Source organism: Gorilla gorilla, chromosome 2 (genome assembly GCF_029281585.2).
Source record: "Gorilla gorilla gorilla isolate KB3781 chromosome 2, NHGRI_mGorGor1-v2.1_pri, whole genome shotgun sequence".
Classification (NCBI taxonomy): domain Eukaryota; kingdom Metazoa; phylum Chordata; class Mammalia; order Primates; family Hominidae; genus Gorilla; species Gorilla gorilla.
Window position 1 is genome coordinate 206,977,466 of NC_086017.1, and position 24,642 is coordinate 207,002,107.

The following is a 24,642-nucleotide window of genomic DNA, read 5'->3' on the forward strand; positions in this document are numbered from 1 at the left end:
AGGGTCAGGGCCCAGGTTTAGGGTTGTTTTAGGGTGAGTGCCCATGGTTGGGTTTATTTTAGGGTCAGGGCCAGGGCCCAGGGTTTGGTTTGTTTTAGGGTCAGGGCCAGGGCCCAGGGTTAGGGTTGTTTTAAGGTCAGGGCCAGGGCCCAGGGTTAGGCTTGTTTTAGTGCCAGGGCCCAGGATTAGGGTTTTTTTTAGGTTCGGGGCCCAGGGTTAGGCTTGTTTTAGGATCAGGGCCCAGGGTTAGGGTTGTTTTAGGGTCAGTGCCAGGGCCCAGGGTTAGGGTTGCTTTAGGGTCAGGGCTGGGGCCCAGGGTTAGGGTTGTTTTCGGGTCAGGGCCCGGGCACAGGGTTAGGGTTGTTTTCGGTTCAGGGCCAGGGCCCAGGGTTAGGGTTGTTTTAGGGTCAGGGCCAGGGGCCAGTGTTAGGGTTGTTTTGGGGTCTGGGCCAGGGTCCAGGGTTAGGGTTGTTTTAGGGTCGGGGCCCAGGGTTAGGTTTGTTTTAGGGTCGAGGCCCAGGGTTAGGGTTTTTTTCGGATCGGGGCCCAGGGTTCTGCTTGTTTTAGGATCAGGGCCCAGGGTTAGGGTTGTTTTAGGGTCAGGGACCAAGGTTAGGGTTGTTTTAGGGTGAGGGTACAGGGTTGGGTTTGTTTTAGGGTCAGGACCAGGGCCCAGGTTTAGGCTTGTTTTAGGGTCAGAACCGGGGCCCAGGTTTAGGCTTGTTTTAGGGTCAGGGACAGGGCCCAGGGTTAGGGTTGTTTTAGGGTCAGGGCCAGGGCCCAGTGTTAGGCTTGTTTTAGGGTCAGGGCCAGGGCCCAAATTTAGGCTTGTTTTAGGGTCAGGGACAGGGCCCAGGGTTAGGGTTGTTTTAGGGTCAGGGCCAGGGCCCAGGGTTAGGCTTGTTTTAGGGTCAGGGCCAGGGCCCAAGGTTAGGCTTGTTTTAGGGTAAGGGCCACGGCCCAGGGTTAGGGTTGTTTTAGGCTCAGGGCCAGGGCACAGAGTTAGGGTTGTTTCAGGTTCAGGGCCAGGGCCCAGGGTTAGGGTTTTTTTAGGGTGAGGACCTGGGCCGAGGTTTAGGCTTGTTGTAGTGCCAGGACCCAGGGTTAGGGTTGTTTTAGGGTCAGGGCCAGGGCCCACGGTTAGGCTTGTTTTAGGGTCAGGGCCAGGGCCCAGGGTTAGGCTTGATTTAGGGTCAGGGCCAGGGCCCAGGGTTAGGGTTGTTTTAGGGTGAGGACCTTCGCCCAGGGTTAGGTTTGTTTTAGTGCCAGGGCCCAGGGTTAGGGTTTTTTTAAGGTCGGGGCCCAGGGTTAGGCTTGTTTTAGGATCAGGGCCCAGGGTTAGGGTTGTTTTAGGGTCAGGGCCCAGGGTCAGGGTTGTTTTAGGGTCAGGGCCCAGGGTTAGGGTTGTTTTAGGGTGAGGGCCAGGGCCCAGGGTTAGGGTTGTTTTAGGGTCAGGGCCAGGGCCCAGGGTTAGGGTTGTTTTAAGGTCAGGGCCAAGGCCCAGGTTTAGGCTTGTTTTAGGGTCACGGCCAGGTCCCAGGCTTAGGGATGTTTTAGGGTCAGGGCCCAGGGTTAGGGTTGTTTTAGGGTGAGTGCCCATGGTTGGGTTTATTTTAGGGTCAGGGCCAGGGCCCAGGGTTTTGTTTGTTTTAGGGTCAGGGCCAGGGCACAGGGTTAGGGTTGTTTTAGGGTCAGGGCCAGGGCCCAGGGTTAGGCTTGTTTCAGTGACAGGGCCCAGGATTAGGGTTTTTTTAGGTTCGGGGCCCAGGGTTTGGTTTGTTTTAGGGTCAGGGCCAGGGCCCAGGGTTAGCGTTGTTTTTGGGTCAAGGCCAGGGCCCAGGGTTAGGGTTGTTTTAGGGTCAGGGCCAGGAACCACGGTGAGGGCTGTTTTAGGGTCAGGGACAGGGCCCAGGGTCAGGGTTGTTTTAGGTCAGGGACAGGGCCGAGGGTTAGGCTTGTTTTCGGGTCAGGGACAGGGCCCAGCGTTAGGGTTGTTTTAGGGTCAGGGCCAGGGCCCAGGGTTAGGGTTGTTTTAGGGTCAGGTCCTGGGCCCAGGGTTAGGGTTGTTTTTGTGCCAGGGCCCAGGATTAGGGTTGTTTTAGGGTCAGGGCCAGGGCCCAGGTTTAGGCTTGTTTTAGGGTCACGGCCAGGTCCCAGGCTTAGGGATGTTTTAGGGTCAGGGCCCAGGGTTAGGGTTGTTTTAGGGTGAGTGCCCATGGTTGGGTTTATTTTAGGGTCAGGGCCAGGGCCCAGGGTTTTGTTTGTTTTAGGGTCAGGGCCAGGGCACAGGGTTAGGGTTGTTTTAGGGTCAGGGCCAGGGCCCAGGGTTAGGCTTGTTTCAGTGACAGGGCCCAGGATTAGGGTTTTTTTAGGTTCGGGGCCCAGGGTTTGGTTTGTTTTAGGGTCAGGGCCAGGGCCCAGGGTTAGCGTTGTTTTTGGGTCAAGGCCAGGGCCCAGGGTTAGGGTTGTTTTAGGGTCAGGGCCAGGAACCACGGTGAGGGCTGTTTTAGGGTCAGGGACAGGGCCCAGGGTCAGGGTTGTTTTAGGTCAGGGACAGGGCCGAGGGTTAGGCTTGTTTTCGGGTCAGGGACAGGGCCCAGCGTTAGGGTTGTTTTAGGGTCAGGGCCAGGGCCCAGGGTTAGGGTTGTTTTAGGGTCAGGTCCTGGGCCCAGGGTTAGGGTTGTTTTTGTGCCAGGGCCCAGGATTAGGGTTGTTTTAGGGTCAGGGCCAGGGCCCAGGGTTACGGTTGTTTTAGGTCATGGCCAGGGCCCAGGGATAGGGTTGTTTTAGGGTCAGGGTCAGGGCCAAGGGTTACGGTTGTTTTAGGGTCAGGGCCAGGGCCCAGGGTTAGGCTTGTTTTAGGGTCAGGACCTGGGCCCAGGTTTAGGCTTGTTTTAGTGCCAGGACCCAGAGTTAGGGTTGTTTTAGGGTCAGTGCCAGGGCCCCGGGTTAGGCTTCTTTTAGGGTCAGGGACAGGTCCCAGGGTTAGGCTTGTTTTAGGTTCAGGGCCAGGGCCCAGGGTTAGGCTTGTTTTAGGGTCAGGGACAGGTCCCAGCGTTAGGGTTATTCTAGGGTCAGGGCCAGGGCCCAGGGTTAGGCTTGTTTTAGGGTCAGGGCGAGGGCCCAGGGTTAGGGTTGTTTTAGGGTCAGGGCCAGGGCCCAGGGTTAGGCTTGTTATAGGGTCAGGGCGAGGGCCCAGGGATAGGGTTGTTTTAGGGTCAGGGCCAGGACCCAGGGTTAGGGTTGTTTTAGGGTCAGGGCCAGGGCCCAGGGTTAGGCTTGTTTTAGGGTCAGGGCCAGGGCCCACGGTTAGGGTTGTTTTAGGGTCAGGGCCAAGGCCCAGGGTTAGGCTTGTTTTAGGGTCAGGGCCAGGGCCCAGGGTTAGGCTTGTTTTAGGGTCAGGGCCAGGGCCCAGGGTTAGGCTTGTTTTAGGGTAAGGGCCAGGGCCCAGCGTCAGGGTTGTTTTAGGTTCAGGGTCAGGGCCCAGGTTTAGGGTTGCTTTAGGGTCAGGGCCAGGGCCCAGGGTTAGGATTGTTTTAGGGTCAGGACCTGGGGCCAGGGTTAGGCTTGTTTTAGTGTCAGAGCCTGGGCCCAGGGTTAGGGTTGTTTTAGGGTCAGGGTTACGGCCAGGGCCCAGGTTTAGGTTTGTTTTAGGGTTAGGGCGAGGGCCCAGGGTTAGGCTTGTTTTAGGGTCAGGGCCAGGGCACAGGTTTAGGGTTGTTTTAGGTCAGGGCCAGGGCCCAGGGTTAGGGTTGTTTTAGGTCAGGGCCAGGTCCCAGGGTTAGGGATGTTTTAGGGTCAGGGCCAGGGCCCAGGGTTAGGGTTGTTTTAGGGTCAGGGCCAGGGACCAGGGTTAGGGTTGTTTTAGGGTCAGGGCCAGGGCCCAGGTTTAGGCTTCTTTAAGGGTCAGGCCAGGGCCCAGGGTTAAGGTTGTTTTAGGGTCACGGCCAGGGCCCAGGTTTAGGCTTGTTTTAGGGTCAGGGCCAGGGCCCAGGGTTAGGCTTGTTTTAGGGTCAGGACCAGGGCCGAGCGTTAGGCTTGTTTTAGGGTCAGGGACAGGGCCCATGGTTAGGGTTGTTTTAGTGTCAGGGCCAGGGCCAAGGGTTAGGCTTGTTTTAGGGTCAGAGCCAGGGCCCAGGTTTAGGGTTGTTTTAGGGTCAGGGTTACGGCCAGGGCCCGGGGTTAGGTTTGTTTTAGGGTTAGGGCGAGGGCCCAGCGTTAGGCTTGTTTTAGGGTCAGGGCCAGGGCTCAGGTTTAGGGTTGTTTTAGGTCAGGGCCAGGGCCCAGGGTTAGGGTTGTTTTAGGTCAGGGCCAGGTCCCAGGGTTAGGGTTGTTTTAGGGTCAGGGCCAGGGCCCAGGGTTAGGCTTGTTTTAGGGTCAGGGCCAGGGCCCAGGGTTATGGCTGTTTTAGGGTCAGGGCCAGGGCCCAGAGTTAGGCTTCTTTAAGGGTCAGGCCAGGGCCCAGGGTTAAGTTTGTTTTAGGGTCACGGCCAGGGCCCAGGGTTAGGGCTGTTTTAGGGTCAGGGCCAGGGCCCAGGGTTAGGGTTGTTTTAGGGTGAGGGCCAGGGCCCAGGGTTAGGGTTGTTTTAGGGTCAGGGCCAGGGCCCAGGGTTAGGGTTGTTTTAGGGTCAGGGCCTGGGACCATGGTTAGGGTTGTTTTAGGGTCAGGGTTAGGGCCAGGGCCCAGGGTTGGGGATGTTTTAGGGTCAGGGCGAGGGCCCTGGGTTTGTCTTGTTTTAGGGTCAGGGCCAGGTCCCAGGGTTAGGGTTGTTTTAGGGTCACGGCCAGGTCCCAGGTTTAGGCTTGTTTTAGGGTCACGGCCAGGTCCCAGGGTTAGGCTTGTTTTAGGGTCAGGGCCAGGGCCCAGGGTTAGGTTTGTTTTAGGGTCAGGGCCAGGGCCCAGGGTTAGGCTTGTTTTAGGTTCAGGGCCAGGGCCCAGGGTTAGGCTTGTTTTAGGTTCAGGGCCAGGGCCCAGGGTTAGGGTTGTTTTAGGGTCAAGGCCAGGGCCCTGGTTTAGGGTTGTTTTAGGGTCAGGGCCAGGGCCCCGGGTTAGGGTGGTTTTAGGGTCAGGACTTGGGCCCAGGTTTAGGCTTGTTTTAGTGCTAGGGCCCAGGGTTAGGGTTGTTTTAGAGTCAGGGCCAGGGCCCAGGGTTAGGGTTACTTTAGGTCAGGGCCAGGGCCCAGGGTTAGGGTTGTTTTAGGTTAGGGCCAGGTCCCTAGTTTAGGGTTGTTTTAGGGTCAGGGCCAGGGCCCAGGGTTAGGGTTGTTTTAGGGTCAGGACCAGGGCCCAGTGTTAGGCTTGTTTTAGGGTCAGGGCCAGGGCCCAGGGTTAGGCTTGTTTTAGGGTCAGGGCCAGGGCCCAAGTTTAGGCTTGTTTTAGTGACAGGGACAGGGCCCAGGGTTAGGGTTGTTTTAGGGTCAGGGCCAGGGCCCAGGGTTAGGCTTGTTTTAGGGTCAGGGCCAGGGCCCAGGGTTAGGCTTGTTTTAGGGTCAAGGCCAGGGCCCAAGGTTAGGCTTGTTTTAGGGTAAGGGCCACGGCCCAGGGTTAGGTTTATTTTAGGCTCAGGGCCAGGGCGCAGGGTTAGGGTTGTTTTAGGGTCAGGGCCAGGGCCCAAGTTTAGGCTTGTTTTAGTGACGGGGACAGGGCCCAGCGTTAGGGTTGTTTTAGGGTCAAGGCCTTGGCCCAGGGTTAGGGTTGTTTTAGGGTCAGGGCCAGGGCCCAGGGTTAGGCTTGTTTTAGGGTCAAGGCCAGGGCCCAAGGTTAGGCTTGTTTTAGGGTATTGGCCACGGCCCAGGGTTAGGGTTATTTTAGGCTCAGGGCCAGTGCGCAGGGTTAGGGTTGTTTTAGGGTCAGGGCCAGGGCCCAGGGTTAGGGTTGTTTTAGGGTGAGGACCTGGGCCGAGGTTTAGGCTTGTTGTAGTGCCAGGTCCCAGGGTTAGGGTTGTTTTAGGGTCAGGGCCAGGGCCCACGGTTAGGCTTGTTTTAGGGTCAGGGCCAGGGCCCAGGTTTAGGCTTGTTTTAGGGTCAGGTACCAGGGTTAGGGTTGTTTTAGGGTCAGGGCCGAGGGTTAGGGTTGTTTTAGGGTCAGGGCCCAGGGTCAGGGTTGTTTTAGGGTCAGGGCCCAGGGTTAGGGTTGTTTTAAGGTGAGGGCCAAAGGTTGGGTTTGTTTTAGCGTCAGGGCCAGGGCCCAGGGTAAGGCTTGTTTTAGGTTCAGGGCCAGGGCACAGGTTTAGGGTTGTTTTAGGTCAGGGCCAGGGCCCAGGGTTAGGGTTGTTTTAGTGCCAGGGCCCAGGGTTAGGGTTTTTTTAGGGTCGGGGCCCAGGGTTAGGCTTGTTTTAGGATCAGGGCCCAGGGTTAGGGTTGTTTTAGGGTCAGGGCCCAGGGTTAGGGTTGTTTTAGTGTCAGGGCCCAGGGTCAGAGTTGTTTTAGGGTCAGGGCCCAGGGTTAGGGTTGTTTTAGGGTGAGGGCCCAGGGTTGGGTTTGTTTTAGCGTCAGGGCCAGGGCCCAGGGTAAGGCTTGTTTTAGGGTCAGGGCCAGGGCACAGGTATAGGTTTGTTTTAGGTCAGGGCCAGGGCGCAGGGTTAGGGTTGTTTTAGGTCAGGGCCAGGTCCCTGTGTTAGTGTTGTTTTAGGGTCAGGGTCAGGGCCCAGGGTTAGGCTTGTTTTAGGGTCAGGGCCAGGGCCCAGGGTTAGGCTTGTTTTAGGGTCAGGGCCAGGGCCCAGTTTTAGGGTTGCTTTAGGGTCTTGGCCAGGGCCCAGGGTTAGGGTTGTTTTAGGGTCAGGGCCAGGGCCCAGGGTTAGGGTTGTTTTAGGGTCAGGGCCGGGGCCCAGGTTTAGGGTTGTTTTAGGGTCAGGGCTGGGACTCACGGTTAGGGTTGTTTTAGGGTCAGGGCCGGGTTCCAGGGTTAGGGTTGTTTTAGGGTCAGGACCTGGGCCCAGGCTTAGGCTTGTTTTAGTGCGAGGGCCCAGGGTTAGGGTTGTTTTAGGGTCAGGGCCAGGGCCCAGGTTTAGGGTTGTTTTAGGTCAGGGCCAGGGCCTAGGTTTAGGGTTGTTTTAGGTCAGGACCAGGTCCCAGGTTTAGGGTTGTTTTAGGGTCAGGGCCAGGGCCTAGGGTTAGGGTTGTTTTAGGGTCAGGGCCAGGGCCCAGGTTTAGGGTTGTTGTAGGGTCAGGGCCAGGGCCCACGGTTAGGCTTGTTTTAGGGTCAGGACCGTGGCCCAGGGTTAGGCTTGTTTTAGGTTCAGGGCTAGGGCCCAGGGTTAGGGTTGTTTTAGGGTCAGGACCTGGGCCCAGGGTTAGGCTTGTTTTAGTGCCAGGGCCCAGGGTTAGGCTTGTTTTAGGGTCAGGGCCAGGGCCCAGTGTTAGGCTTGTTTTAGGGTCAGGGCCAGCGCCAAGGGATTGGGTTGTTTTAGGGTCAGGGCCAGGGCCCAGAGTTAGGGTTGTTTTGGGTTCAGGGCCAGGGCCCAGGGTTAGGCTTGCTTTAGGGTCAGGGACAGGGCCCAGGGTTAGGGTTGTTTAAGGTCAGGGCCGGGACCCCGGTTTGGGGTTTTAGGCTCAGGGCCAGGGCCCAGTGTTAGGGTTTTATTGTCAGGGCCCAGGGTTAGGGTTTTAGGGTCAGGGCCCAGGGTTAGGGTTTTAGTGTCAGGGCCCATGTTTAGGGTGATTTCCAGGAAGTGACCTCACAATGACTCAAGCTACCACTTACTGTTGATTGTGACGAAATGCTAGCTGAGGCACATGCCTTGGGAGCTAAGTGGTTGCTGCCCTTGACTACTATGAAGACTGGTGTGGGAAGGGTCGCTTTGGATGCAGTTGAGTTGGGGTCCCCAACCCCTGAGCCTTGGAGCCGTAAGGAGCCACACAGCAGGTGAGTGGTGTCGAGTGAGGGAGTGAGGGAAGCTTCGTCTGTATTTACAGCCACTCCCCTTTGCTCACATTCCCGCTTGAGCTCCACCTTCTCAGATGAGCAGCAGCATTAGATTCTCATAGGAGAACGCACCCTGTTGTGAACCGTGCATGTGAGGGATCTAGGTTGCGCTGTTCTTATGAGAATCTAATACCTATTGATCTGTCACTTTCTCCCATCACGCTCAGGTGGGACCATCCAGTTTCAGGAAAACAAGCTTAACACGCCCACTGATTCTACATTATGGTGAGTTCTATAATTATTTTATTATATATTCCAGTGTAATAATGGAAATGAAGTGCCTAATAAACGTAAATGTGCTTAAATCTTTTGGCCCAGCTCCTACCTCCCGGCAGCCTCGCCAGGCCCAGAACTCTCTCCAGTCAGCCTCTACAGACCAAGCTCATGACTCACAATGGCCTATTTAGGCCCATACCCTACCTCACGGCAGTCTCCGCAGATGAGCCTACTGCCTCACAACAGCCTCCACAGGCACAGCTCCATCGTTCCAATGGCCTCTTTAGACCCAGCTCCTGCCGCCCAGCCTTCTCTCTAGGCCCTGAAGTTTCTCCGTAAGTTGAGGTAGCTGGGACTGTAGGTATACATGACGATACTTGGCTAATTTTTAAATTGTTTTGCAGACATGGGGTCTCACTTTGTTGGCCAGGCTGCTGTCAAACTAATGGCCTCAAGTGACCCTTCCACCCCTGCCTCCCATCCTCGAGGTATGTGCCACCACAAGGGGCACTTGTTCAATTTTCTAAAGAAAAAATTTCTAAAGTAAGGCTGTGGGATGATGGCAGGAAGATAAAAGAAAAACAGAAGAATAAGTTAAAATGACTTATTCACACATATTCTTTTGACAGCAAGAAGAACTGTTAGTATATACATTGCTTACAAACAAACAAACGGCAGATAAACAATGTTGTATAGGAACTTCAACACACACTGTACAATATTCCCACTTTGCTGACATAAGTTATGGAAATTTCGTGGTTTCCTTGAGTGTCGCTACCAGTATTTTGGTCCTCTGACGATTTTTATCAACTTCCTCATCTGTTAACTTCTCTCCAAAGTATGTCATGTCACGACATACTGCCGCTGCACGAACACGGCCAGTGTCTTCCTATTAAACATGTAGAATGCTTTCCTAATTTCTCTTTTTACTCTCTGTCTTTGTGTTCTGCACTTTCCTTACTTTTATTGTCAGAAACTCCAGAAAGTCAATCGTACTAATTTATCACGATTTGCTTTATTAATTGATACTATGCTTATATGGAATTTTGCCCAACAGACCTCATTACAATTTGGGCCACGGCCCAGGGTTAGGTTTGTTTCAGGGTCAGGGCCAGGGCCCAGGGTTAGGCATGTTTTAGGGTCAGGGCCGGGGCCCAGGTTTAGGGTTGTTTTAGGGTCAGGGCCGGGGCTCAGGGTTAGCGTTGTTTTAGGGTCAGGGCCGGGGCCCAGGGTTAGGGTTGTTTTAGGGTCAGGGCCGGGGCCCAGGGTTAGGGTTGTTTTAGGGTCAGGGCCGGGGCCCAGGGTTAGGGTTGTTTTAGGGTCAGGGCCGGGGCCCAGGGTTAGGTTTGTTTTAGGGTCAGGGCCGGGGCCCAGGGTTAGGGTTGTTTTAGGGCCAGTGCCAGGGCCCAGGGTTAGGGTTGCTTTAGGGTCAGGGCTGGGGCCCAGGGTTAGGCTTGTTTTAGGGTCACGGCCAAGTCCCAGGCTTAGGGTTGTTTTAGGGTCAGGGCCCAGGGTTAGGGTTGTTTTAGGGTGAGTGCCCATGGTTGGGTTTATTTTAGGGTCAGGGCCAGGGCCCAGGGTTTGGTTTGTTTTAGGGTCAGGGCCAGGGCCCAGGGTTAGGGTTGTTTTAAGGTCAGGGCCAGGGCCCAGGGTTAGGCTTGTTTTAGTGCCAGGGCCCAGGATTAGGGTTTTTTTTAGGTTCGGGGCCCAGGGTTAGGCTTGTTTTAGGATCAGGGCCCAGGGTTAGGGTTGTTTTAGGGTCAGTGCCAGGGCCCAGGGTTAGGGTTGCTTTAGGGTCAGGGCTGGGGCCCAGGGTTAGGGTTGTTTTCGGGTCAGGGCCGGGGCCCAGGGTTAGGGTTGTTTTAGGGTCACGGCCAGGGCCCAGGGTTAGGCTTGTTTTAGGTTCAGGGCCAGGGCCCAGGGTTAGGCTTGTTTTAGGGTCAAGGCCAGGGCCCTGGTTTAGGGTTGTTTTAGGGTCAGGGCCAGATCCCAGGGTTAGGGTTGTTTTAGGGTCAGGGCCAGGGCCCAGGGTTAGGGTGGTTTTAGGGTCAGGTCCAGGGCCCAGGGTTAGGGTTGTTTTAGGGTCACGGCCAGGGCCCAGGGTTAGGCTTGTTTTAGGGTCAGGGCCAGGGCCCAGGGTTAGGGTTGTTTTAGGGTCAGGGCCAGGGCCCATGGTTAGGCTTGTTTTAGGTTCAGGGCCAGGGCCCAGGGTTAGGCTTGTTTTAGGGTCAAGGCCAGGGCCCTGGTTTAGGGTTGTTTTAGGGTCAGGGCCAGATCCCAGGGTTAGGGTTGTTTTAGGGTCAGGGCCAGGGCCCAGGGTTAGGGTGGTTTTAGGGTCAGGACTTGGGCCCAGGTTTAGGCTTGTTTTAGTGCTAGGGCCCAGGGTTAGGGTTGTTTTAGAGTCAGGGCCAGGGCCCAGGGTTAGGGTTGCTTTAGGTCAGGGCCAGGGCCCAGGGTTAGGGTTGCTTTATGTCAGGGCCAGGGCCCAGGGTTAGGCTTGTTTTATCTTAGGGCCAGGTCCCAAGTTTAGGGTTGTTTTAGGGTCACGGCCAGGGCCCAGGGTTAGGCTTGTTTTAGGGTCAGGGCCAGGGCCCAGGGTTAGGGTTGTTTTAGGTTCCGGTCCAGGGCCCAGGGTTAGGCTTGTTTTAGGGTCAGGGCCAGGGCCCAGGTTTAGGGTTGTTTTAGGTTCAGGGCCAGGTCCCAGGGTTAGGGTTGTTTTAGGGTCAGGACCTGGGCCCAGGCTTAGGCTTGTTTTAGTGCGAGGGCCCAGGGTTAGGGTTGTTTTAGGGTCAGGGCCAGGGCCCAGGTTTAGGGTTGTTTTAGGTCAGGGCCAGGGCCTAGGTTTAGGGTTGTTTTAGGTCAGGACCAGGTCCCAGGTTTAGGGTTGTTTTAGGGTCAGGGCCAGGGCCTAGGGTTAGGGTTGTTTTAGGGTCAGGGCCAGGGCCCAGGTTTAGGGTTGTTGTAGGGTCAGGGCCAGGGCCCACGGTTAGGCTTGTTTTAGGGTCAGGACCGGGGCCCAGGGTTAGGCTTGTTTTAGGTTCAGGGCTAGGGCCCAGGGTTAGGGTTGTTTTAGGGTCAGGACCTGGGCCCAGGGTTAGGCTTGTTTTAGTGCCAGGGCCCAGGGTTAGGCTTGTTTTAGGGTCAGGGCCAGGGCCCAGTGTTAGGCTTGTTTTAGGGTCAGGGCAAGCGCCAAGGGATTGGGTTGTTTTAGGGTCAGGGCCAGGGCCCAGAGTTAGGGTTGTTTTGGGTTCAGGGCCAGGGCCCAGGGTTAGGCTTGCTTTAGGGTCAGGGACAGGGCCCAGGGTTAGGGTTGTTTAAGGTCAGGGCCGGGACCCCGGTTTGGGGTTTTAGGCTCAGGGCCAGGGCCCAGTGTTAGGGTTTTATTGTCAGGGCCCAGGGTTAGGGTTTTAGGGTCAGGGCCCAGGGTTAGGGTTTTAGTGTCAGGGCCCATGTTTAGGGTGATTTCCAGGAAGTGACCTCACAATGACTCAAGCTACCACTTACTGTTGATTGTGACGAAATGCTAGCTGAGGCACATGCCTTGGGAGCTAAGTGGTTGCTGCCCTTGACTACTATGAAGACTGGTGTGGGAAGGGTCGCTTTGGATGCAGTTGAGTTGGGGTCCCCAACCCCTGAGCCTTGGAGCCGTAAGGAGCCACACAGCAGGTGAGTGGTGTCGAGTGAGGGAGTGAGGGAAGCTTCGTCTGTATTTACAGCCACTCCCCTTTGCTCACATTCCCGCTTGAGCTCCACCTTCTCAGATGAGCAGCAGCATTAGATTCTCATAGGAGAACGCACCCTGTTGTGAACCGTGCATGTGAGGGATCTAGGTTGCGCTGTTCTTATGAGAATCTAATACCTATTGATCTGTCACTTTCTCCCATCACGCTCAGGTGGGACCATCCAGTTTCAGGAAAACAAGCTTAACACGCCCACTGATTCTACATTATGGTGAGTTCTATAATTATTTTATTATATATTCCAGTGTAATAATGGAAATGAAGTGCCTAATAAACGTAAATGTGCTTAAATCTTTTGGCCCAGCTCCTACCTCCCGGCAGCCTTGCCAGGCCCAGAACTCTCTCCAGTCAGCCTCTACAGACCAAGCTCATGACTCACAATGGCCTATTTAGGCCCATAGCCTACCTCACGGCAGTCTCCGCAGATGAGCCTACTGCCTCACAACAGCCTCCACAGGCACAGCTCCATCGTTCCAATGGCCTCTTTAGACCCAGCTCCTGCCTCCCAGCCTTGTCTCCAGGCCCTGAACTTTCTCCGTAAGTTGAGGTAGCTGGGACTGTAGGTATACATGACGATACTTGGCTAATTTTTAAATTGTTTTGCAGACATGGGGTCTCACTTTGTTGGCCAGGCTGCTGTCAAACTAATGGCCTCAAGTGACCCTTCCACCCCTGCCTCCCATCCTCGAGGTATGTGCCACCACAAGGGGCACTTGTTCAATTTTCTAAAGAAAAAATTTCTAAAGTAAGGCTGTGGGATGATGGCAGGAAGATAAAAGAAAAACAGAAGAATAAGTTAAAATGACTTATTCACACATATTCTTTTGACAGCAAGAAGAACTGTTAGTATATACATTGCTTACAAACAAACAAACGGCAGATAAACAATGTTGTATAGGAACTTCAACACACACTGTACAATATTCCCACTTTGCTGACATAAGTTATGGAAATTTCGTGGTTTACTTGAGTGTCGCTACCAGTATTTTGCTACTCTGATGATTTTTATCAACTTCCTCATCTGTTAACTTCTCTCCAAAGTATGTCATGTCACGACATACTGCCGCTGCACGAACACAGCCAGTGTCTTCCTATTAAACATGTAGAATGCTTTCCTAATTTCTCTTTTTACTCTCTGTCTTTGTGTTCTGCATTTTCCTTACTTTTATTGTCAGAAACTCCAGAAAGTCAATCGTACTAATTTATCACGATTTGCTTTATTAATTTATACTTTGCTTATATGGAATTTTGCCCAACAGACCTCATTACAATTTCTTACGTGTTTTATTTATTTATTTTTTTCTGAGACAGGGTCTCCCTCTGTTGTCCAAGGCTGGAGGGTAGTAGTGCTATCGCAGCTGACTGCAGCCTCAACCTTCCAGGCTGAAGCGATCCTCCCATCTCAACCTCCCACGTGGCTGAGACTACAGGTGCTTGCCACTACGCCCAACTAATATTTGGTTTTTTCATATACGTGGATTCCAGAGGGGTGACAGCGAAACGTGAGTAAGCATGGATTTTGGTATATGCAGAGATGGGGGGCTGTAACTAATTCTGTATACTGAGGGACGGCAACTGTATATGTTTTTACAATTATGCTGTAGGATACATACTGTTGCATAGCCTTGAAAATAATAATTTTTAATGGAGTGGAAGAATAATAATAATATTGCTAAAAGTAGCAGCTGGCCAGGTGTGGTGGCTCACACTGGTAATCGCAACACTTTGGGAGGCTGAGGCAGGAGGATGGCTTGAGGCCAAGAGTTTGCGATAGGCCTTGGAAACAAAGGGGGAGTCACCATCCCTACAGAAAAATACATGAATTAGCCTAGTGTGGTGGCACGTTCCTGTAGTCCCAGCTACTTGGGAGGCTGAGGTGGGAGGATCACTCAAGCCCAGGGAGGCTGAGACTGCAGTGAGTCATGATCAGGCCTCTGCACTCCAGCCTGGGTGACAGAGTGAGACCCTGTCTCAAAACAACAAAAAAGTAGCAGCTAACATCAACTGACCTTTTATATCAGGTGCCTATTGATACCATAGTTTAATTTCTTAGAACTGTTTCTTATTTCACTTACCAACTCTGTCTTCAGTTACTCCCAGATTTTTACTGTGTGTGTACAGATGACCTTTTGTTTAGATTGAATTGTCTCCCCAGAAGTAAGATTACTGTGAGTCATGGTGAATGGACATTCTCATTACCCTTGATGTAAATTGACAGGGTTTTGGGTGCCTCCCAGCTATAATCTTAGCACTTTGGGAGGCTAAGAGAGGAGGATTGCTTGAGGCCAAGAGTTGGAGGAGGCAGTATGGCAGTATGGTGAGACCCTGTCTCCATTATTTTAAAAAATTGACAAGCTTTACCCGGGAAGGCTTATACACAATGTAAACACCCCTCATAGTATAAGAAAGTGCCCATTTCACTGCACCTTTGCCAGCACAGGGTATTATAATTTAGTAAGTCATTTTTTGTTTGATTATTTTAAATAGATAAAAGACCTCATATTACTTTACTTGTCACATTTCAACATCTTTCCTTAGCTTATTAGCTCTACCTCTTTTCTGTCTGTAAATGGTTGTTGTTGTTTTGTTCTTTGAGACAGGGTCTTGCTCTGTCACCAGGCTAGACTGTAGTGGCATAATCATGCCTCACTGCAGCCTTGACCTCCCAGGCTCAAACTTCAGCATTCCGAGTAGCTGGGACTACAAGTGTGCACCACCACTCCCAGCTAACTTTTTTCTTCTTTTGGATAGAGACAGGTTCTCACTGTGTTGTCCAGACCGGTCTCTAGCTCCTGGCCTTAAGCAATCCTCCTGCATTAGCTTCTCAAATTGCTGGAATTTCAGGCATGAGCCATCATGCCTGGCCTGGGCTAGTCCTGTATTCTCTAGAGTTCTCTTTACTTTGTGCTAGCCAATCTCTCATTATGCTGTTCACCTGTTATAATGAATAATTCTCCGTATTAAATTTTACCACTTTAAACTTTTGAGTGGTTTATGCTTCCTGATTGGACTCTGACTAATATGTTAGGAAGGGTCCCAGGAGATAAACCCACACAGATGGGATTTGGGCATAGGTTTGGTTTCCCAGGGGGCAGTGCTGAGCTCTTTGCCAGTGGGAAATGGGATGCTGGTGATTTCCAGGAAGTGACCTCACAGTGACTCAAGCTACCACTTACTGTTGATTGTGACGAAATGCCAGCTGAGGCACATGCCTTGGGAGCTAAGTGGTTGCTGCCCTTGACCACTATGAAGACTGGTGTGGGAAGGGTCGCTTTGGATGCACTTGAGCAGGGGTCCCCAACCCCTGAGCCATGGAGCCGTAGGGAGCCACACAGCAGGAGGTGAGTGGTGTCGAGTGAGGGAGTGAGGGAAGCTTCGTCTGTATTTACAGCCACTCCCCTTTGCTCACATTCCCGCTTGAGCTCCACCTTCTCAGATGAGCAGCAGCATTAGATTCTCATAGGAGAACGCACCCTGTTGTGAACCGTGCATGTGAGGGATCTAGGTTGCGCTGTGCTTATGAGTATCTAATACCTATTGATCTGTCACTTTCTCCCATCACGCTCAGGTGGGACCATCCAGTTTCAGGAAAACAAGCTTAACACGCCCACTGATTCTACATTATGGTGAGTTCTATAATTATTTTATTATATATTCCAGTGTAATAATGGAAATGAAGTGCCTAATAAACGTAAATGTGCTTAAATCTTTTGGCCCAGCTCCTACCTCCCGGCAGCCTTGCCAGGCCCAGAACTCTCTCCAGTCAGCCTCTACAGACCAAGCTCATGACTCACAATGGCCTATTTAGGCCCATAGCCTACCTCACGGCAGTCTCCGCAGATGAGCCTACTGCCTCACAACAGCCTCCACAGGCACAGCTCCATCGTTCCAATGGCCTCTTTAGACCCAGCTCCTGCCTCCCAGCCTTGTCTCCAGGCCCTGAACTTTCTCCGTAAGTTGAGGTAGCTGGGACTGTAGGTATACATGACGATACTTGGCTAATTTTTAAATTGTTTTGCAGACATGGGGTCTCACTTTGTTGGCCAGGCTGCTGTCAAACTAATGGCCTCAAGTGACCCTTCCACCCCTGCCTCCCATCCTCGAGGTATGTGCCACCACAAGGGGCACTTGTTCAATTTTCTAAAGAAAAAATTTCTAAAGTAAGGCTGTGGGATGATGGCAGGAAGATAAAAGAAAAACAGAAGAATAAGTTAAAATGACTTATTCACACATATTCTTTTGACAGCAAGAAGAACTGTTAGTATATACATTGCTTACAAACAAACAAACGGCAGATAAACAATGTTGTATAGGAACTTCAACACACACTGTACAATATTCCCACTTTGCTGACATAAGTTATGGAAATTTCGTGGTTTACTTGAGTGTCGCTACCAGTATTTTGCTACTCTGATGATTTTTATCAACTTCCTCATCTGTTAACTTCTCTCCAAAGTATGTCATGTCACGACATACTGCCGCTGCACGAACACAGCCAGTGTCTTCCTATTAAACATGTAGAATGCTTTCCTAATTTCTCTTTTTACTCTCTGTCTTTGTGTTCTGCATTTTCCTTACTTTTATTGTCAGAAACTCCAGAAAGTCAATCGTACTAATTTATCACGATTTGCTTTATTAATTTATACTTTGCTTATATGGAATTTTGCCCAACAGACCTCATTACAATTTCTTACGTGTTTTATTTATTTATTTTTTTCTGAGACAGGGTCTCCCTCTGTTGTCCAAGGCTGGAGGGTAGTAGTGCTATCGCAGCTGACTGCAGCCTCAACCTTCCAGGCTGAAGCGATCCTCCCATCTCAACCTCCCACGTGGCTGAGACTACAGGTGCTTGCCACTACGCCCAACTAATATTTGGTTTTTTCATATACGTGGATTCCAGAGGGGTGACAGCGAAACGTGAGTAAGCATGGATTTTGGTATATGCAGAGATGGGGGGCTGTAACTAATTCTGTATACTGAGGGACGGCAACTGTATATGTTTTTACAATTATGCTGTAGGATACATACTGTTGCATAGCCTTGAAAATAATAATTTTTAATGGAGTGGAAGAATAATAATAATATTGCTAAAAGTAGCAGCTGGCCAGGTGTGGTGGCTCACACTGGTAATCGCAACACTTTGGGAGGCTGAGGCAGGAGGATGGCTTGAGGCCAAGAGTTTGCGATAGGCCTTGGAAACAAAGGGGGAGTCACCATCCCTACAGAAAAATACATGAATTAGCCTAGTGTGGTGGCACGTTCCTGTAGTCCCAGCTACTTGGGAGGCTGAGGTGGGAGGATCACTCAAGCCCAGGGAGGCTGAGACTGCAGTGAGTCATGATCAGGCCTCTGCACTCCAGCCTGGGTGACAGAGTGAGACCCTGTCTCAAAACAACAAAAAAGTAGCAGCTAACATCAACTGACCTTTTATATCAGGTGCCTATTGATACCATAGTTTAATTTCTTAGAACTGTTTCTTATTTCACTTACCAACTCTGTCTTCAGTTACTCCCAGATTTTTACTGTGTGTGTACAGATGACCTTTTGTTTAGATTGAATTGTCTCCCCAGAAGTAAGATTACTGTGAGTCATGGTGAATGGACATTCTCATTACCCTTGATGTAAATTGACAGGGTTTTGGGTGCCTCCCAGCTATAATCTTAGCACTTTGGGAGGCTAAGAGAGGAGGATTGCTTGAGGCCAAGAGTTGGAGGAGGCAGTATGGCAGTATGGTGAGACCCTGTCTCCATTATTTTAAAAAATTGACAAGCTTTACCCGGGAAGGCTTATACACAATGTAAACACCCCTCATAGTATAAGAAAGTGCCCATTTCACTGCACCTTTGCCAGCACAGGGTATTATAATTTAGTAAGTCATTTTTTGTTTGATTATTTTAAATAGATAAAAGACCTCATATTACTTTACTTGTCACATTTCAACATCTTTCCTTAGCTTATTAGCTCTACCTCTTTTCTGTCTGTAAATGGTTGTTGTTGTTTTGTTCTTTGAGACAGGGTCTTGCTCTGTCACCAGGCTAGACTGTAGTGGCATAATCATGCCTCACTGCAGCCTTGACCTCCCAGGCTCAAACTTCAGCATTCCGAGTAGCTGGGACTACAAGTGTGCACCACCACTCCCAGCTAACTTTTTTCTTCTTTTGGATAGAGACAGGTTCTCACTGTGTTGTCCAGACCGGTCTCTAGCTCCTGGCCTTAAGCAATCCTCCTGCATTAGCTTCTCAAATTGCTGGAATTTCAGGCATGAGCCATCATGCCTGGCCTGGGCTAGTCCTGTATTCTCTAGAGTTCTCTTTACTTTGTGCTAGCCAATCTCTCATTATGCTGTTCACCTGTTATAATGAATAATTCTCCGTATTAAATTTTACCACTTTAAACTTTTGAGTGGTTTATGCTTCCTGATTGGACTCTGACTAATATGTTAGGAAGGGTCCCAGGAGATAAACCCACACAGATGGGATTTGGGCATAGGTTTGGTTTCCCAGGGGGCAGTGCTGAGCTCTTTGCCAGTGGGAAATGGGATGCTGGTGATTTCCAGGAAGTGACCTCACAGTGACTCAAGCTACCACTTACTGTTGATTGTGACGAAATGCCAGCTGAGGCACATGCCTTGGGAGCTAAGTGGTTGCTGCCCTTGACCACTATGAAGACTGGTGTGGGAAGGGTCGCTTTGGATGCACTTGAGCAGGGGTCCCCAACCCCTGAGCCATGGAGCCGTAGGGAGCCACACAGCAGGAGGTGAGTGGTGTCGAGTGAGGGAGTGAGGGAAGCTTCGTCTGTATTTACAGCCACTCCCCTTTGCTCACATTCCCGCTTGAGCTCCACCTTCTCAGATGAGCAGCAGCATTAGATTCTCATAGGAGAACGCACCCTGTTGTGAACCGTGCATGTGAGGGATCTAGGTTGCGCTGTGCTTATGAGTATCTAATACCTATTGATCTGTCACTTTCTCCCATCACGCTCAGGTGGGACCATCCAGTTTCAGGAAAACAAGCTTAACACGCCCACTGATTCTACATTATGGTGAGTTGTATAATCATTTTATTATATATTGGATATATAATACGTATATATATTTATATATATGTAATAATGGAAATAAAGTGCCTAATAAATGTAAATGTGCTTAAATCTTTTTAAGCAGATTCTTCAGGCCCAGCATCTGCCTCACTGTGGACCCCCCAAGCCAAGCTCCCAACCTTTCAGCAGCTTCTACACACCCAGCTCCCGCCTGCCAGTGGCCTCTTCAGGCCCATGGGGCTCATTCCTCACAACAGCCTTTCCAGTCCCAGTTTTTCCCTTCCGGCAGCCTCTCCGGGCTGAGAACCTCCTCAAGTCGGCCTCTCCAGACTCACTTGCACCCTCCAGGCGTCCTCTCCGGGCCAAGCTCCTCTTCCTGGCTGCGTCTCCAGGCCCGACTCCTGCCTCTCAACAACCTCTTTGGACTCAGTGCCTACCCATCTCCTGGCGTCCTTGGTCGGCCCACAGCTTCCTCAAGCCAAGCTCCCCAGGCCCAGGTCAGGCCTCACGGTGCCCCCTCCACGATGAGCTCCTGCCCTCCAATGGCACCTGCAGGACCCAAATGGTCTCCGGTCGGTGGACTCCTCCACGCCAAGCTTGGGCCTCCCGGTGACCTCTGCAGGCCCAAGTTGTCCTGAAGTCGGCATCTCCCAGCCATGCCTCCCAGCAAGTAAGCAAGCTCTTTTGGCTCAACTCCTGCCCAGCTCCCAACCGCCTTTGTAGGTCCCGAACTTTCTCCAGCCAAGTTCTTTGGGCCTCATTCCTGCCGCCCGGTGGCCTGTACGGGCCCAGCAATGGTTGGAGAACGGCCTCTGCAGGTCCCGCTCTTGCCTCCCAGGGGCCTCTCCAGGCCCAGCTCTTGCCCCCACGGCGGCCATCTGGGGCCAAGTCCCTGCCTGCCTCCCAGCAGCCCGCATGCGGCCCAGCTCCTCCCTCACGGTGGCCTGTTGATGCCCATGCCTCTGGTACCCTGCCCAGAGGCATGAGCCCCTGCCACACACTGGCTCCTCCCACGCTGAGAGAGGTCAGCGTGAGCCCTTGCCTCACACCGGCCCCTCCCATGCTGAGAGAGGTCAGCGTGAGCCCCTTGCCTCACACTGGCTCCTCCCACGCTGAGAGAGGTCAGCGTGAGCCCTTGCCTCACACCGGCCCCTCCCATGCTGAGAGAGGTCGGCGTGAGCCCTTGACTCACACCGGCCCCTCCCACGGTGAGAGAGGTCAGCGTCAGCCCCTTGCCTCACCCCGGCCCCTCCCACGCTGAGAGAGGTCGGCGTGAGCCCTTGCCTCACACCAGCCCCTCCCACGCTGAGAGAGGTCAGCGTGAGCCCCTTGCCTCACCCCGGCCCCTCCCACACTGAGAGAGGTCGGCATGAGCCCTTGCCTCACACCGGCCCCTCCCACGCTGAGAGAGGTCAGCGTGAGCCCTTGCCTCACACCGGCCCCTCCCACGCTGAGAGAGGTCAGCGTCAGCCCCTTGCCTCACACCGGCCCCTCCCACGCTGAGAGAGGTCAGCGTCAGCCCCTTGCCTCACACCGGCCCCTCCCACGCTGAGAGAGGTCAACATGAGCCCCTTGCCTCACACGGGCCCCTCCCATGCTGAGAGAGGTCAGCGTGAGCCCTTGCCTCACACCGGCCCCTCCCACGCTGAGAGAGGTCAGCCTGAGCCCTTGCCTCACACCGGCCCCTCCCACGCTGAGAGAGGTCAGCGTGAGCCCCTTGCCTCACCCCGGCCCCTCCCACGCTGAGAGAGGTCGGCGTGAGCCCTTGCCTCACACCGGCCCCTCCCACGGTGAGAGAGGTCAGCGTCAGCCCCTTGCCTCACACCGGCCCCTCCCACGCTGAGAGAGGTCAGCGTGATCCCTTGACTCACACCGGCCCCTCCCACGCTGAGAGAGGTCAGCGTGAGCCCTTGCCTCACACCGGCCCCTCCCACGCTGAGAGAGGTCAGCGTGAGCCCTTGCCTCACACCGGCCCCTCCCACGCTGAGAGAGGTCAGCGTGAGCCCCTTGCCTCACCCCGGCCCCTCCCACGCTGAGAGAGGTCGGCGTGAGCCCTTGCCTCACACCGGCCCCTCCCACGCTGAGAGAGGTCGGCGTGAGCCCCTTGCCTCACACCGGCCCCTCCCACGCTGAGAGAGGTCGGCGTGAGCCCTTGCCTCACACCGGCCCCTCCCACGGTGAGAGAGGTCAGCATCAGCCCCTTGCCTCACAGCGGCCCCTCCCACGCTGAGAGAGGTCGGCGTGAGCCCTTGCCTCACACCGGCCCCTCCCACGCTGAGAGAGGTCAGCGTCAGCCCCTTGCCTCACACCGGCCCCTCCCACGCTGAGAGAGGTCAGCGTGAGCCCTTGCCTCACACCGGCCCCTCCCACGCTGAGAGAGGTCAGCGTGAGCCCCTGCCTCAACAGGCCACCGTGAGGGAGGAGCAGGGTCGCAAGCGGGCTGCTGTGAGGCAGGCAGCGACTTGGGCCTGGGAGGTCGTGGTGGGGTGAGAGCTGGGCTTGGAGACTCCCCTGGGAGGCAACCGCGGGGCCTACAGACTCTGTTCTCCAGCCGGAGCTGGGACTGTTCAGGTACTGGGAGGTGGGATGTGGGTCTGAAGAGCTTGGTTGCAGAAACTTCGGGGTCTACAAACGCAGGTGGGAGCTGAGCCAAAAAAGCTTGTTTGCTGGGAGGCGGGAGATGCAGCCAGGAGAAACAGCTGTGCCTGCAGAGGCCGCCATGCGGGAGGCGGAGGCCGGGCCTCCTCAAATCGGCCTCTCCAGACCCACTTGCAGCCTCCCGGCATCCTCTCCGGGCCCAGCTCTTCCTCCTGGCTGCGTCTCCAGGCCTGACTCTGGCCTCCCAACAACGTCTTTGGACTCAGCTCCTGCCCAGCTCCCAGCAGGCCCAAGTTGTCGTCAAGTCGGCCTGGAATTGGGCCCGGAAGAGCAGCAAGTCGGCCTCCCCGGGCCCAGCTCCGTCCTCTAGGCGGCCTCTCCAGGTGCAAAACTTCCTCGAGTCAGCCTCTCCAGGCCCAGCTCCTCCTGCCTCCCAGTGGCCTCTTTCAGCCCAGACCAGCTCATGGCTCTTGGCGGCCTTCCCAGGCCCCGCTTTTGACTTTTGGTGGCCTCTTCAGGCCCAGAACTTGACCTCCAGTGGGCCTTTGCAGGCCCGGCCTCCTGCCTCTCGAAGGCCTGCACGGGCCCGGACTCACAGCGGACTCACAGCGGACTCTCCATGCCCAGCTAGCTCTCGCCTCATTGCGGCCTCCCGAGTCCAAAGCTCCTGCCTCTCGGCCGCTTCGGCAGGCCCAGCTCCCGCCTGCCAGTGGCCTCTTTAGGCCCAGCTCGTTCCTCACAACGGCCTTCCCAGGCCCCGTTTTTCCCTTCTGGCAGCCTCTTGGCCTCTAATTTGTTTATCTTTTGTGTATAAATCCCAAAATATTGAATTTTGGAATATTTCCACCATTATGTAAATATTTTGGTAGGTGATTTATTTGGGGTGAGTTTCTGCACCAAGCCCGAATTTTTTATTTTATTTTCCTTATTATTTGGTGTTAAACAGGTTTAATGACGGTCATGGCAACTGTTTGGCACAATGAAAAATATCGCCCATGATCAACGTGTTCTGTTCTGGGGAAGGGGGCAAAGGCAGGGTGAATCACTTTCTTAAAAAGTATAGCTCAAGTTGGGAGTGCAGAGGGAATGGGGAGAAAACCCTCCCGCTGCCTGTGTCGAAGTGCAGGAGCCCCCACCCCCATACTCACCTGAGTCCAGCCCCTCTGGGGAAAGAAGGGGTGCATGAACTCCCCCTAGTCCACAGGCACCTCCCTGTGGCCCAAGGCCCTCTTCACACTCCATCTTGTAGCCCCAACAGGAGCTATTTTCCGAAAAGTGAAAAGCTCTGAAGGTCCCACAATTCATGGTATGTACACCTCCCTCACCAGGGGCTGCAAAGTGGCCTGGAGCTCCATACTGAGTAGAAGTCTTTGGGCCAGAGTCAGCATCTGGCTGACGGTCCGGATATCCTGGTTGGAGTGACCCTGGTGCGCCCTGCCAGGGCCTGGTGCCGCTTGCTGAAGATCATGACCGCCACTCATGGGCCACCGATGTGGTCCTTGTCCCATTTGTTGGGGCTGCGTCCATCCTTCTCAGAAGATGAGTCCTGTTCCTTGCGCAGGGCACTGAGGGACTGGGCCTGACATCATCTGAGTGGTAGAGGCAACTGGGTGTCAGGAGACATGATGGAGAGGAAAGCATCATCATGGTCATTCTCTGTCTCACTGTCCAGCAGGGACTCCCCTGAGGGGCCCAGGGCTCCTCCTCCATGGTGGGAGGTGAGCTTTTAACAGGTTCCACCACCCCCAAAGTGTGTGGGGTTGCGGGCCCTGGGCTTTCAGGGCAGGTGGCTCCAGGGGGCCGCCCAGGGTCAACACTCCCTGTGCCACCTGGTGGATGCTCATGAGCAACAGCTGCCAACTTGGCAGGTTGTTTTCTCTGGTTGGAGGCCACTGAGTAACTGGCAGGTTGCTGGGCCTCGTGTGGCTGCAGGGAGGGGTCAGGAAGGGGATGGAGTACCAGGGGAACACGGCCACAGAGTGACCTTCCACATTCCTCCACACGAACATGCTGACGCCACGGGAGGCCTCACTGAATGCAGGCCTGGGGGCCGAGTACTTGGTCCGGGCAGGGAGTTCCTGGCAGGAGCTCACACCTCACCCCCTCCTCAGCCCAGGTGGCTTGGGCCCAGAGAAGTGGGGGTTGGAGAGGAGCAGAAGACCAGGCCTCAAGTTTTGTTTTTTTTTGTTTTTTTGTTTTTGAAATGTAGTTTGACTCTTGTCACCCAGGCTGGAGTGCAGTGGCACGATCTCAGTGGCCTTCATACCTGGCTAATTTTTTGTATTTTTACTGGGGGTGGGGTTTTGCCATGTTGGCCAGGCTGGTCTTGACCTCCCGACCTCAGGTGATCCACCCACCTCAGCCTCCCAAAATGGGATTACGGGCATGAGCCACTGCTCCCAACTTCATTCATTTTTACTTGAAAAACTCCGTTAAGCATTTTTTTAAGGTAGACCTAGTGGTCCTGAATGCCCTCAGCTTTGTTTGTCGAGGAAGCACGTTATTTCTTTTTTCTTTCTGAAGGACAGCTTTGTCAGACATAGTATTAGTTGCTGGCACTTTTTTTCTTTCAGCACTTTGAATGTATTATTCGATTCTGTCCTGACCTGCAAAGTTTCTTTAACTTTTGACTATTTGATTATATTGTGACTTGGTGAGTATCTATTTGGTTTGAACCTCTTCAGGAATCTTTAAGCTTCATGGATTTAGATGTCTAAATCTTTCCCACGATTTAGGCAGTCTTCAGCCATTCTTTAAATAAGCTTTCTTCTCCTTTCTCTACTTTCCTTTTCAAACTCCCATAACCTGACAATGGGTTGCCTAATGGTGTCTTGTTGGCTTTCTTTTCTCTGTCTTTTTTTCTTTTTTTTTTTTTTGAGACAGAGTCATGCTCTGTCACCCAGGCTGGAGTGCAATGTGTGGTCTAGGCTCACTAGGGTTAGGGTTAGGGTTTTAGGGTAAGGGCGAAGGGTTAGGGTTTTAGGGTAAGGGCGAAGGGTTAGGGTTTTAGGGTCAGGGCCCAGGGTTAGGGTTTTAGGGTCAGGGCCCAGGGTTAGGGTTTTAGGGTCAGGGCCCAGGGTTAGGGTTTTAGGGACAGGGCCCAGGGTTAGGGTTTTAGGGTCAGGG

General features: G+C 53.4%; 1 protein-coding gene and 2 long non-coding RNA genes across 9 annotated transcripts in view; all 3 read left to right on the forward strand.

Annotated features, from left to right (window-relative positions):
* The window catches only part of LOC134758130 (uncharacterized), an 85,143-nt gene extending 73,049 nt beyond the window's left edge, over positions 1–12,094 (forward strand). For 3 of the 4 annotated variants that reach the window (XR_010133044.1, XR_010133043.1, XR_010133046.1), the window contains 2 exons: positions 8,092–8,149; positions 8,243–8,535. This is a non-coding gene — a long non-coding RNA (uncharacterized lncRNA). Of the gene's footprint in view, positions 1–8,091; positions 8,150–8,242; positions 8,536–12,033 lie in introns of those variants that run through there. The other variant, XR_010133045.1, reaches the window with a different exon arrangement.
* A 95-nt stretch (positions 12,095–12,189) lies between these two features.
* On the forward strand, positions 12,190–15,509 carry LOC134758131 (uncharacterized). The gene is made up of 3 exons (XR_010133050.1): positions 12,190–12,417; positions 13,192–13,382; positions 15,449–15,509. It is a non-coding gene; the product is annotated as an uncharacterized lncRNA (long non-coding RNA).
* A 95-nt stretch (positions 15,510–15,604) lies between these two features.
* The window catches only part of LOC134758129 (uncharacterized), a 29,853-nt gene continuing 20,815 nt past the window's right edge, over positions 15,605–24,642 (forward strand). The window contains exons 1-4 of one of the 4 annotated variants that reach the window (XR_010133041.1): positions 15,605–15,832; positions 16,607–16,797; positions 18,864–18,921; positions 19,043–19,773. Coding sequence is in view for 1 of the 4 variants with exons in the window: in XM_063704492.1 (XP_063560562.1) it covers positions 15,721–15,832; positions 18,864–18,921; positions 19,040–19,556 (687 nt within the window). In the remaining 3 variants the exon portion in view is untranslated. Of the gene's footprint in view, positions 15,833–16,606; positions 16,798–18,863; positions 18,922–19,039; positions 19,774–24,642 lie in introns of those variants that run through there. The other 3 variants (XR_010133040.1, XR_010133042.1, XM_063704492.1) reach the window with 3 other exon arrangements.